Source organism: Crotalus tigris, unplaced genomic scaffold (genome assembly GCF_016545835.1).
Source record: "Crotalus tigris isolate CLP2741 ecotype Arizona unplaced genomic scaffold, ASM1654583v1 scf7180000018891.247784533:1973344, whole genome shotgun sequence".
Classification (NCBI taxonomy): Eukaryota; Metazoa; Chordata; class Lepidosauria; order Squamata; family Viperidae; genus Crotalus; species Crotalus tigris.
The window spans coordinates 1,947,163-1,960,163 of NW_024097260.1; the positions used below are offsets into that span (position 1 = coordinate 1,947,163).

Here is a 13,001-nt window from a genome sequence, read left to right on the forward strand (position 1 = left end):
AGTCACTAAATGACCTGTTGTACATTGAGGACTACTTGTACTCACTGTAGGAATTTACTCCTGAAACTGTGTTTAGTTATTTGGTGCACGGGCCCCACTTCGGCATCAAGCGTGCCGATGATGTTGCTCCGTATATTTCATATATATTTCCATCAATCCATGGAACATTGTTATGGGTTGTTCCCAGCTCTCCACTTCTTTTTTCAGTCCTTCAAATCGGTGTACTGGAACTGAATTTCTAATGCAATTTACTAGATTTTTCTTCTAAGTTTCCACCTTGTTCTTTTCACCTCGGTGGGCAGCAAGGCAAAGGGTTTTGGAAAGGCGCAGAACACAAAGCCATCAGTGTGAGCAATTTGTCATCGTAGAAAAAGTTTCCCCTAATTATAAATGTCTGAAGTTGCCGTTGTGTGATAACTACTGCAACAAAAACCTCAAGTGCTTGCTGCTGGCTTTGGCGCAAAATAAATAAATATTATAGATGTGGGGAAGAAAAGCAAGACAGTTTATTTTAACGTTGGCATGCTGGTTTGCAAGTTGCATATTCAGGATGAGCCACCAAGTCCATGCATCCTTGAATTGTACAATCAAAGAGCTGGAAGGGACCTTGGAGGTCTTCTAGTCCAACCCCCCTGACCAAAGAAGGAGTCCTTACGTCTTCCAGCTGGGCCAGATTAATGCATTGGTTTATTTTGGGGAGGTTTCAGTTCTTTCGGCTCAATGTTGATTCTTAGATTCTTACACAACTCCTAGCAGTTTCCTTCACAAGATTTTTTGGAAGTGGCTTGTCCTGGCTTCTTTCTTCCTAAGACTGAGAGAGAAGGACTGGCCCAGAACAGGACTAGAATTCACAGCCACCCAGTTTCTAGTCTGCTGCTTTAACCACTACACCAAACTGACTTTCTAATGCAGGATCCAATCTGGGTTAGTCACTGGGATCACAGATTTTTGCCTTCCAAACTTTCAGACTGGTGCTGGAGCCCATCCTTAGGGAACTTAGAATAGAATAGAGCTGGAAGGGACCTTGGAGGTCTTCTAGTCCAGCCTCCCACTCAAGTAGGAGAGCCTACACCATCTCAAACAAGTGACTGTCCAGTCTCTTCTTAAACACCTCCAGTGATGGAGCGCCCACGATTTCTGGAGGCAAAGCTGTTCCGCTTCTCTGTATCTCTAATCCACATTTGTTCACCTTAAAGTAGTCTGTGCACCTTGGATCTGTTTTCTTGCATCTGGAAGCAAGCTATCTTTTTAGAAAAATGCTGCACGTTTCTGAGCTTTGCTGTCAAACATTCCATATTTAAATATGTTGCATCGGCTTTCTTGCAACCAGGATGAAAACATTCTTTTTTGGGAAGATTCCAAGTGTTAATGGCGATTTCTATTCACCACTAATCATCCCTGCACTGTCCATCAATTTAGCAACTTCCTGTCACTGCTTGCTTCTGAATACTCCTTAGGTTTTCTGTCCGGATAATGAAAGCAAAATAATAATCTGTATTTTCATAGTTCTGCCTGAGGATGGTGAACTGGAGCAACTAATGAAGCAGACCTAGCTTGGAATATTTGCCACAGCTGGCAAAGGTTCAGATAAGAAACACCGAACTTATGTACAATATGCACGTCTGGATCATGAAACTTCAAGGACATTCTCCTAATGTAAATCAAGAAACTGGGGACAATGCTGCTTTTCAGCTAGTAGGGATTTCTGGATTATTTACAGCAGAAAACCTGCAGATTTAAGTTGCGGTTGCTCCATCACTGGAGGTTTTTAAGCAGGAGATCCTACACCATGATTGTCCAGTTTGAAAACCTTCAGTGATGGAGCACCCCCAACTTCTGGAGGCAATTCCACTGATTAATTGTTCTCACTGTCAGGAAATTTCTTCTAAGTTCTAGGTTGGATCTACCTATGAAGAATTTCCACCCATTGCTTCTTGTCATGGCTTCAAGTGCTTTTGAGAATAAATTGACCATTTCTTCTCAGTGACAGCCCCTCAAAGAATTGGAAGATGATTACCGTGTCACCCCTGGTCCTTCTCTTCATCAGATTAGACCAGGGGTAGGCAACCTTGGCTCTTTTATGACTCATGGACTTCCACTCCCAGACTTCCTGAGCCAGCATGGGAGTTGAAGTCCACGAGTCATAAAAGAGCCAAGGTTGCCTACCCCTGGACTAGACACTCCCAGTTCCCACCACTATTCATTGTTACGTTTTAGCCTCCAGCCCCCAAATCATCTTTGTTGCACTCCTCTGCGCTCTTTCTAGAGTCTCAGCATCTTTTTCGGTATCAAAAAAAAAAGGACATCACCTCACCTCTAAGCCACCAGGGTATAAACCTTAAGTCTTTCTCTTGATTCCTTCTCTCAATGCCTTTGTTTTATTTCCCTGGCTATCTTCCCATCTTCTGAATCTCGTCCTTCCTAACTGACTGGGGCTAGGACCCAGACGAGGAAGCCACTTGTTGGTAATGTGATATAAATAGAATATCCAAATGGGACAAAGTTTGAGGAGAAAGCATGACATCACTTTGGTTTTGTTCTACACTCCATCAGGACGGGGCAGAGGTGTGTATCCCTGAGACGGTCAAGTTTTTTTTCCTAAGAACGAACAGCCTCCCTCCACAAAAGCCCTCCCACTTTCTGCCCCAAAGAAGAAATGTTTAAAAATCTTTACTCTTCGAGACACTTTCTTTTCTCTCTCTCTCTCTCTCTTTTTTGTTAAAGCCAGCCAAATTCCATTTCCACCCAGTGACATCTGATCAAATGAAGACAAATCTAAATAGGGAAAGCTGTTAGCAAAAGTTGGAGAAGGAAAACTTGCCTCTGCAATCATCCCAAGTTTATTCACTTTCCCCCCCTCCCTTCATTATTCACTATTCCTCTTCCTTTTTCTTCTTCTTCTTCTTGGAATGGATTTATCAGCCACGGAAGGAGAACGCCACCTTTTGAAACTTTAATTCTTAGACCTCAGGGAAGAGCTGGATTTTCTCTCCTTTCTCCCCCCTTCCCACAAACCAGTCGACGGAATGGGCTTATTGTACGGATAATTAGAAAACACCCTTTTTAAAAAAAGAAGAAAGAAAGAAGACCAGATAGCAACGGAGAACTCGAAGTTTTATTATTCATGATATTATGACGACTGTGACCTGAGATTTTTTATCATCCTGTCGGTTTCCTGGTGTGCAACGAGATAAGGGGATCATGGCAAATTGGCTGGTGAAACTTTCTTATCTCTTTTTGTGGATTTTATTTCAGGTAATGGTCTCAAAAACCCGCAGTGTTTTATTTTTTAATTTTTAACCTTCTTTTCTTTGGAAACGTTTGCTGTTCTGAATCCTACTGACGTATCTATCTACATATTTTTTTTTTAACCCACAGGTTTACAGGACTCACACTTGGCTACAAAAACATCCTGGTAAGGAATTTTTGCTATCTCGAAACTTTGAAAACCGTTACGATGGCTGCGTTCCCCCTTGTCCTGTCCCTGCCTTCTCCATCTCCCCCCAAAGCATGCTTAGATATATTGCTGAAGAACCTCAAAGGCAAAAAGAAATGGAAGGTTGCATTGCCTGGGATGTCAACACATGTTGGGTCTCACTAAATCAGGGACTTGGTATGTACAGCTTGTGAGTCAAAGTGGCAGGATTGTGAGGGTTCTCACAACAGGTCTCAAAGAATAGGGATGTACTGTCAGTGCTAATCTACTGGGAGCTGTGAGTTCAGCTCTCTACACAAACACAGTGTATGTTGGGCAACTGAAGTTTGGACGGTTGACAGATTAAGCGGCTTGAGATCGTCCTAGCCCAAGAAAAATGAAGGAACCATTAATGCTCTCAAACAGATCCTAGAATTAATTTTAAAGCAGGAATGGCGAGCTGGTAACTTTTCAGGTGTGGCTGTAGTGTTTCTTTTCTGTCTCTCATGAGATCCACCTTTGGTGCCTGACAATTTTGTCAATCACCTTCGTGGAGTTATTTTTAAAATTTCCCTTCTGGATCCCGATGCTAAATTGCAATGGATTAATTTTTACAGGCTTTTTCTTTTAAATGCAGCTTTAAACTGACTTGTCTGAACATCTGCTTTTTTTTTTTTTTTGTTATCTCGGTTTCATTTTAAACAAAAGGGAATGTAGGTTTATAAAAATGATTTATTGGGGGCCAGCTCAACCTTCTGGCAACGTGACTTCCTTAATTTTGAGATCAGATGATGTTAGAGTTCAATAACATTGAATTTTCTCATTCAATTCCCTCATTCCCTAAACGAAGAATGACTATTTTTTTTCATGATAAGCGCTTTCAAGAAGTTGAAGTAGCTTTTACAGGCTAAAACCTATGAAGAATACTTACAGGAATTGGGTATGTCTCATTTAATGACAAGAAGGACAAGGGGGACATGATAGCAGTCTTCCAATATTTGAGGGGCTGCCCCAAAGAAGAGGGAGTCAAGCTATTCTCCAAAGCGCCTGAAGGCAGGACAAGAAGCAACCAATGGAAACTAATCAAGGAGAGAAGCAACCTAAAACTAAGGAGAAACTTCCTAACAGCGAGAACAATTAATCAGTGGAACAACCTGCCTCCAGAAGTTGTGGGTGGAGATTTTTAAGAAGAGATTGGACAGACATTTGTCTGGAAATGGTATAGGGTCTGCTGCTTGAGCAGGAGGTTGGACTAGAAGACCTCCAAGGTCCCTTCCAACTCTTGTTCTGTTATTTTACTCCCTTCCTAAGCATATAGCTAGCTTTGTTTTTAAAGCTATTTTAATTGTTTACACCTATTTTAATTGAAAGAGGATCTCAATCCTATGTAGGCACCAGCCTCCATAAATCACAGGGAGGGGTCCAATCATCAGAGGAAAAAAAAATGTGGTTCATAACAACCGGAGACTTGCATTTTTACAAGATTTCTGGAATGTTTTGGCAGCACACTTTTATTGCACCATTGTTGCTTACAAGGTCTTTTTTTAAAAAACTTTTTAATCCACAACTGTATTTTTGGCAACCTTCTCTCTCTGTCCACACTCCCTTTCTTGCCAGGAAGTGAGCAAGTAATAAAGCCCAGATTTAAGGAGAATCTATTACAAATCTGGATTGTTTCAGGAGCAGGCTTCTGAGGCTAAAAATATTCATTGCACGAAGCCTCCTGTTTTTAAGCAAAGTCAAGGAACCAGCAGTGATCTGGATGTTACTGGCCTCTGATTCCTATTAGCCCCAACCAGGATGTTCACTGGTTGGGCATAATGGATGCCACAGCCTTCCATCCTTGTTTCTTATAGCAGTGTATTCTGTCATTCTAACCACTCAGGGTTTCTCACTGAACACCTGAGAACAAATATTATTTTCTGCTTCTCTTTACCAGCTCAAGATTTCTACCACACGTGTTGATTTAACACTTGTGTGCTTGAGTGTTTATACTGCACAAGGAAGCATTAAGGCCATCCTTAGCTTTCACAGCTACTGCTTGCATGATCTCTGCTTCTTAAGGTTGCATTCTTTCTGTGCTGAAGGAGTAGTTGCTGAGTAGTAACTTGGTGGCAGAGCAGAAGGAGAGAGGGAAGATCTGAAGTTCATCAGTTTTGCCTCGTGTGGCAAAGTCCCCATGTTCAGTCCTTACCTACTTGACTCAAAAAAGCTCAATCTTCACAAGACCTTTTCATAGAAGGATACAGTCTCAGAATAACAGAGCTGGAAGGGGCCTTGGAGGTCTTCTAGTCCAACCCCTGTTCAAGCAGGCGATCCTATACCATTCCAGACAAGTGGCTGTTGAGTCTCTTCTTAAAAGCCTCCTGTGATGGAGCACCCACAACTTTTGGAGGCAAGCCATTCCACTGGTTAATTGTTCTCACTGTTAGAATGTTTCTCCTTAGTTCTCGGTTGGTTCCCTCCTTCAGTTGTTTCCATCCATTGCTTCTTGTCCTGCCTTCTGATGTTTGGGAGAATAGGTTGTTCCCCTCTTTATTGTGGCAGCCCTTCAAATACTGGAAGACTGCTATCATGTCATCTGTAGTCCTTCTTTTTGTTAAACTAGACATACGCAATTCTGGCCACCGTTCTTCATATGTTTTAGTCTCCAGTCCCCTAATCATCTCTGTTGCTCTTTTCTGCACTTTTTTCAGAGTCTCCAACTTGAATTGTCAATCCCCCCCCCCTCCCCATGATGAAATGGGTCTTTGAAAGACCAAAGAGTTTCAATAATTTGTTGGATGTGAGAGCGATCTGGCTGGGACATCTGTCATCCCATTATTGCCAGGGTTGATTCGGCTGATCTGGCTGGCCAAGCGGGTATCCCCTTCCTCACTTCTCCATGTGTGTTCCTCCTGAAGCTGCGCGCTCGGTGGAAGAGGACGACCATCCCAGATAGAAGGAGTGTACCGATCTTCGGTCAAGGGTATACGATAGCTGCTCTCCCCTGCTAGAACCTCCAAACAAGCTCAATCATTTGTTGAGTAGGGTAGGAGATGCCTAGAATCTTCTCAAAAAATATACATCAAGCGATCTTATCAGAGTTAGAAATGGAGGAATGGAGGACACGTTCTCCCATCTTCAGGTCCATGTCCCGAGCATTTTTCAATTTGAAATTTAACTCAAGAGAAGCCAAAGCAAATCGAAGCAGAAGGGAGGGGAAGATAAATAAAGAAATAGCTGGCAATTGTTTGAGTTTTTCACGAAGGGGATGACCTTGGTCCTGCTGTCCTTTCTTGACAGGCTTCCGTGTTCTCGCTCAAGCGTCGCAGTATTGGCCTCTGGAGACTGTAGAAGGAATCCACGAATTAAAGGACACCGATGGAGGTAGACTGAAGAATAGGGCCTCCGAGAATAAGATATGATACCGATAGAAAAGAATATTTGTAGCTGAAGGTTGAGCTTTGGTGTGGTTTCTGAGCTTGGTTTTCTTGCAGATGTTTCATGACCCAACTAGGTAACAAGAAAGGAGGTTTTCTAGTCCAATTCCCTGCTTATGCAGAAGACCCTATACCAGGGGTAGACAACCTTGGCTCTTTCATGACGCGTGGACTTCAACTCCCAGAATTCCTGAGCTAGCATGGCTGGCTCAGGAATTCTGGGAATTGAAGTCCACGAGTCATAAAAGAGCCAAGGTTGCCTACCCCTGCCCTATACCATTTCAGACAAGTGGCTGTCCAGTTGTCTCCTCATCCTTCTCATCCTTCTCCTCTTCCTCCACCTCCACCTCCTCCTCCTCCTCCACCTCCTCTCCACAGTTTCCACTCCCTTCAAGCTCTGGTGATGTTGCCTCATTGAGTCATAAAACTGCAAGGAAACAGTTACACTCAGAGAGCATCAAAGTCTCCACAAGTTATGATCAGAGCATCAGAAGGTGCAGGATCTGTGCTGTGGGAATGCCATTTTGCCTTGATCCAGTGAATAAATGGGATCCATCTACCTTTCCTTCCCTCCCTTTTCCAGTGGCCAAAACCCCCTCTCAGGTTAAAAGAAATTTTAGTTTGCTTCATGATAGAAAATTCTGTTGGAGTTGGCTGGCAGGGAGAGAGAAGAACAGCAGGGACTATTTCGTTTCCAGTATATGTATTATGTAGACCTATCTGTTGTATTCCATGTAATTATTTTCCTGTAGATGTATCTTTAGGTCAGATGGTTCCAAAAGTGATGCAAGCCACTCGGGTTACTTCTGAGCAGTCGTGTGATTGGACTGTATGCCTTGTTTTGGCAGTAAACCTGGACCCCGAAGATAAAGAAGATTTGGTCCAGTGTTACCAAAGATTACCCATTCCTGGTTGTGATATTGCACTCCCAACTCCACAGCTTTGGGAGAGACCATCCACTGATATTTCTTCCCATCCTTCTCGTGGCTTTCCACCAAGCATTCATGCTGTTCACTCCACCTTTGTCATTCATCAATCCTTCAAACATTGTCAACTTTGCCTGCCATGTTTATCCATTGTGTGTGTTTGTGTTTGGCACCTTCACAAAGACAATTCCAGTTCTATCTCTCTCAATGGCATGCCTTTGCAGAGATGGGCATTTTCAACTTGACTCCCGGACAAAAACCCTGTACAATACTCATGTTGTCCTTTTGCTGCAGCAAAACAATTGCAGAACAGAATATCCAGTATATATATATATTTTTTGTTAGCATAAACTCTAAAAGGCTTTAACAGGGATTGGCTGTGAAACATAAATGGGAGATTCCAAATCTGTTCAGATGGTTTAGGTGGTGAATACTAATGGTTATGTAGCCATAAGTGTTTATTTTTCCATGTGCAAACATGGAAAAATTCACACATGTTTCACCCATGTTTACTAAACCTAGTTTTAGTAACACATGTTTACTAAACCTAGTTTTCATTTATCAAGGTCCAGAGAACCTTCTTTCCAAGTCAATCTTCAGCTTCAGACACCTGTACGTGTAATTTTCTTTTTGTAAGACATATATTTCAGGAAGTGTCTTTCCTATCATATTATTACTGAAGATTGAGAGGGGGTTGAAGAAATCTTAAAAAGCTGTAGGATGAATCAAACTCTCAGTGGGTTCTTTGCAATGATGTTGATTGAGAGACATGGTCTGGTCGATTCATATCCATCTTGCATAAATTCATGGTGTTGCTTTTCCATTCCATTGTTGTTTGTTTTCTTTCTTCTCCCCATGCAGTGCTCAGATCCCACAGCTTCACTGTGCTTCATTACCATAATTCTACTTTTGTTTATACCAATGATTCTGCCTACTCTAACTTCTCCGCAACCGTAGGTGAGAAACCTAGATGATCCTTTCCTATATTTGTCAAGTTTGGCCATTCAGGCTTACGTTTGACTTTGCCGTACTCCAGGTCATTATGAAGGGGCTTTTGGTCTTGAAATCCAGTTTGGTTGAAAGATAAGCTTCCTTCCTTCCTTTAACATGGAGCTTAAAGAAAGTTTCTTAGAGAACAGAAACTAAATAACCCAAGCGAAAACTACAGATAATCTCTTGAGTCCATCGACCTGTTTGATGTTCTGGTATTGTTGTCTTAGCTGTGGCAGTTCTGGCTTGTCAAAATCCTGTAAAATGGAAAAAACAAAACCCTTATTTCTCTGTCTTCCTGATTTATGCTTTCAAGTGATGCACGAGCCAAGCCAGCATGGGTCCTTCAAGAACCTCAGCCTTGAAAGAAAATCCAACTTTGATTTGACTTGATTTGGCAAATATACCTATGTTTACTCAACATCCGAAGTCCACAGTCTGTCCTCCTCCTTTCAGGCAGCCTGTTTCTTGTGAGAGACCACGTTTCCTCGTATCTTTCTGCCAAATTTAGGGGAAACTCTGCCCCCTCCATTTGGAAACGGTTCCTCATGAATGGCTGGAAGAAGAAGGATGATTCTTGGTGTCTATGAAGATTCTCAGTCATCCGGGTCATAGTTGTCTCAAAGGTGCTTTTTTTCAAAAGGTAACTGGGCTGTTTTTTCCAAGGAGGAGGAGGAGAAGGAAGAAGAAGAAGAAGAAGAAGAAGAAGAAGAAGAAGAAGAAGAAGAAGAAGAAGAAGAAGAAGAAGAAGAAGAAGAAGAAGCAGAAGAAGAAGAAGAAGAAGAAGAAGAAGAAGAAGAAGAAGAAGAAGAAGAAGAAGAAGAAGAAGAAGAAGAAGAAGAAGAAGAAGAAGAAGAAGAAGAAGAAGACATTTTCCTTCTCACCAAGAAGGTCCATCCACTGTTTGTTTGTTTATCAGTTGTTCAACAATGGATGAAGCTTCTTCAATTCAGAATAGTGCTGGAAGGGACCTTGGAGGTCTTCTTATCAACTCCTATTCAAGCAGGAGACCTTATACCATTCAAGTGGCTATCCAAACTCCTCTTCTTCCTCCTCCTCCTTCTAAGAGGGAACCAAAGCGATGGCATTAGGTTCTTCTTCTTCTTCTTCTTCTTCTTCTTCTTCTTCTTCTTCTTCTTCTTCTTCTTCTTCTTCTTCTTCTTCTTCTTCTTCTTCTTCTTCTTCTTCGTCTTCTTCTTCTTCTTCTTCTTCTACTTCTCCTTCTTCTTCTTCTTCTTCTACTTCTTTTTCTTCTTCTTCTTCTTCTTCTTCTTCTTCTTCTTCTTCTTCTTCTTCTTCTTCTTCTTCTTCTTCTTCTCCTCCTCCTCCTCCTCCTCCTCCTCCTCCTCCTCCTCCTCCTCCTCCTCCTTCTTCTCCTTCTCCTTCTTCTTCTTCTTTTGGCTTACAGTGGCCTTGTACTCCCTGAAAGATTTTTTTATTACTCTTCTTTTTCTTCTTCTTCTCCTCCTCCTCCTCCTCCTCCTCCTTCCTCTCCCTCTCCCTCTCTCTCTCCCTATTCTTACTCCTCCTCCAGAAAAAAAAAACAGTCCAATTGCCTCTTGAAAAAAGCACCTTTGAGAGGATTCCTGGTGTTTAGTGGGGTTAAAAATAATAATAAAAAAGCTGTTCTGGTCATCCTTCCGAGTGGTAGGGCCAACTGGAATATTGTCATATTTTTTTCCTCCCTTTTCCTCCCTTAGATATCGTAGAAGGCATTGTAAACAAAGGTATCTATATCCCAAGCGTCAAGGGAGCCACCTTCCTCCTTTTCGGCAATTATCAAAACTCCTGCATTATTAACCAAGACTTCTGTGAGCCTGAAGGTTAGTAGGAGATTCTCCCCATTGCCGTGGTTTTGATATACGTTCCTATTTTATTTCATTAATTTTATTCTGGCAACACGACTGGGGGGGGGGGAGGGGAGGGGAGGGGGAGAAGGATGTTTCGCCGAGCCGCATTTTAAGGGAATCGTAAAATCTCTTCTAGGCCTTAGCGGTTATGCAAATTGTTCGTAACGGGTTTACTTCCAAATTATTTGCTTAGGAAATGGCAAAGCAGCCTGCTGGATAAATTATGCATATTTGTTTACGGCTGTAACTAACCACAGGCTTAAAATAACGGGCCCAGGATTGGGAATTCCCTAGATAGAGTCCATCCAGAGTTTGCAGCTAATGGTTTAGTTCAGCAGTTTCCTCCGTGGATTGTAATATCTTTCCCCTGGATCTGTCTTAATGTATCATCAAGGCATTTCCCCTTAGGACCATCTTATCTTGTTTATGGGCCGAGTGATAAACCTTGCTGGATAAGAACAGGGCTGGCTCTGAGCATGGAATATCTCCAAGGATCTGCATCCACTTGTTTCGATCAAGATCCGGCCTAACATCCTGTAAATTTACTTTTAAAGTTAAAACAGCCTTGTTAATCCATGGTGTCCTTCCAGAGGCGACAAGGGAATGAATTTCTCACCCATTGAAACCCTATAATACAGTGGTTCTCAACCTGTGGGTCGGGACCCCATTTGGGGTCGAATGACCATTTCACGGGGGTCACCAAACCATGCTGTCCACCATTTTTTTCCCCTTTCCCTAGCTGTCCTACTCCCTCTTATTGGTGGCCACACCCACTTGGGGGTCACCACAACATGGGGAACTGTATTATGGGGTCATGGCATTAGAAAGGTTGAGAATCACTGCTATAATAGCACTTAACACTTAGACTTATAGACCGCTTCACGGTGCTTTACAGCCCTCTCTATGTGGTTTACAGAGTCAGCCTATTGCCCCCTAACAATCTGGGTCCTCCTTTTATCAACCTTGGAAGGATGGAAGGCTGAGTCAACCTTGAGCCGGTCAGGATTGAACTGCTGGCAGTCGACAGAATTAGTCTGCAATACTGCATCCTAACCACTGCACATAATGGAAGGAAGGAAGGAAGGAAGGAAGGAAGGAAGGAAGGAAGGAAGGAAGGAAGGAAGGAAGGAAGGAAGGAGCAATAGCACTAGCAATAACTCTTAGACTTATATACCTCTTCACAGTGCTTTACAGCCCTCTCTAAGCAGTTTACAGAGTCAGCCTATTGCCCCCCAACAATCTGGGTCCTCATTTTACCGACCTCGGAAGGACGGAAGGCTGAGTTGACCTTGAGCCATTGAGAAATGAACTGCTGGCAGTTGGCAGAGTTAGCCTGCAATACTGCATTCTAACCACCACACCATCATCACTAATGGTCTTGATATCCAAAAATATGAGGGACGGTGATAACAATCCTGAGTGCTAACCGTCATTCTAGAGAATTCATATAAAGATAAGCACACCTGTCATAACAACACAGTGAGGAGAGGAGTGTTTTCCTTGCTATTTTATAGGAATGTGTCTAAATTTGCACTCGTGAATCAGCGGCAAACCAAAACTCTTTGAAGTACAGCCAGTCCCCGTCTTACAATAGACCATTCAAAGATACGACACTGGGGGGAAAAATGACTTATGACCATTTTTCACACTGATGACTATTGTGGCATCCCCGTGGTCACACGGTCAAAATTCCAATGCTTGGCAACCGACTCATATTTACAATGGTGGCCATGTCCCAGGATCATGGAATCCCTTGTGATAAGCAAAGTCAACGGGGATGCCAGATTCACTGAACAACTGTACTACTAAGTTAACAACTGCAGGGGCAATGCTCACTTAACAAATTCCTCACTTAGCAAGAGAAATTTTGAGCTCAGTAGCATTGTAAGTCACGGACTACCTAAATGTATTTCTCTCCCATTGTACGATATAGATTTTTCTCCAAGCCTAAAAGATGCAACTGGCAATCCTTCTTCTGTGTCTTTTGGTTCCATTAGGTGTGACTTTTTCCTTCTTCTGGAAGACCCAAGGGCATCAGCTGAAGCCAGTCCCGGTATACGGGGATCAGGTGCTTTCTAACAGATTTAAAGTCTTCTTCGGCGAACACAAAGGCTCCGTGGAACTCTTCAATCACCACACGTCCAAGAAATGGGCAGCCAGTTTCATTTTGCCAGGTATTTTTCCCTCCTAAGATGCATGCATTCCTTGAATCGATAGCTACGGCAGTGTTTCTGCAGTGGACTTCAGCTCTCAGAATTCCCCAGCCAGTCATGCGGGTTGTGGAATTCTGGGAGCTGAAGTCCACGCATCTTAAAGTTGCCAAGATTGGGGAACTCTGAGCTGTGGTATATGATCAAAAGCAAATGTATTTATAGGTCAGAAGGTCTTTAAATAGCAA

General features: G+C 42.7%; 1 protein-coding gene across 1 annotated transcript in view; it reads left to right on the forward strand.

Moving 5' to 3' along the window:
- The first annotated feature begins 2,536 nt into the window (after positions 1-2,536).
- The window catches only part of ADGRD1 (adhesion G protein-coupled receptor D1), a 115,407-nt gene continuing 104,942 nt past the window's right edge, over positions 2,537-13,001 (forward strand). Inside the window, 6 exon segments of the mRNA XM_039357301.1 lie at positions 2,537-3,255; positions 3,379-3,415; positions 6,701-6,784; positions 8,625-8,720; positions 10,454-10,576; positions 12,601-12,777. Coding sequence (XP_039213235.1) covers positions 3,202-3,255; positions 3,379-3,415; positions 6,701-6,784; positions 8,625-8,720; positions 10,454-10,576; positions 12,601-12,777 — 571 coding nt within the window. The 5' untranslated portion in view covers positions 2,537-3,201.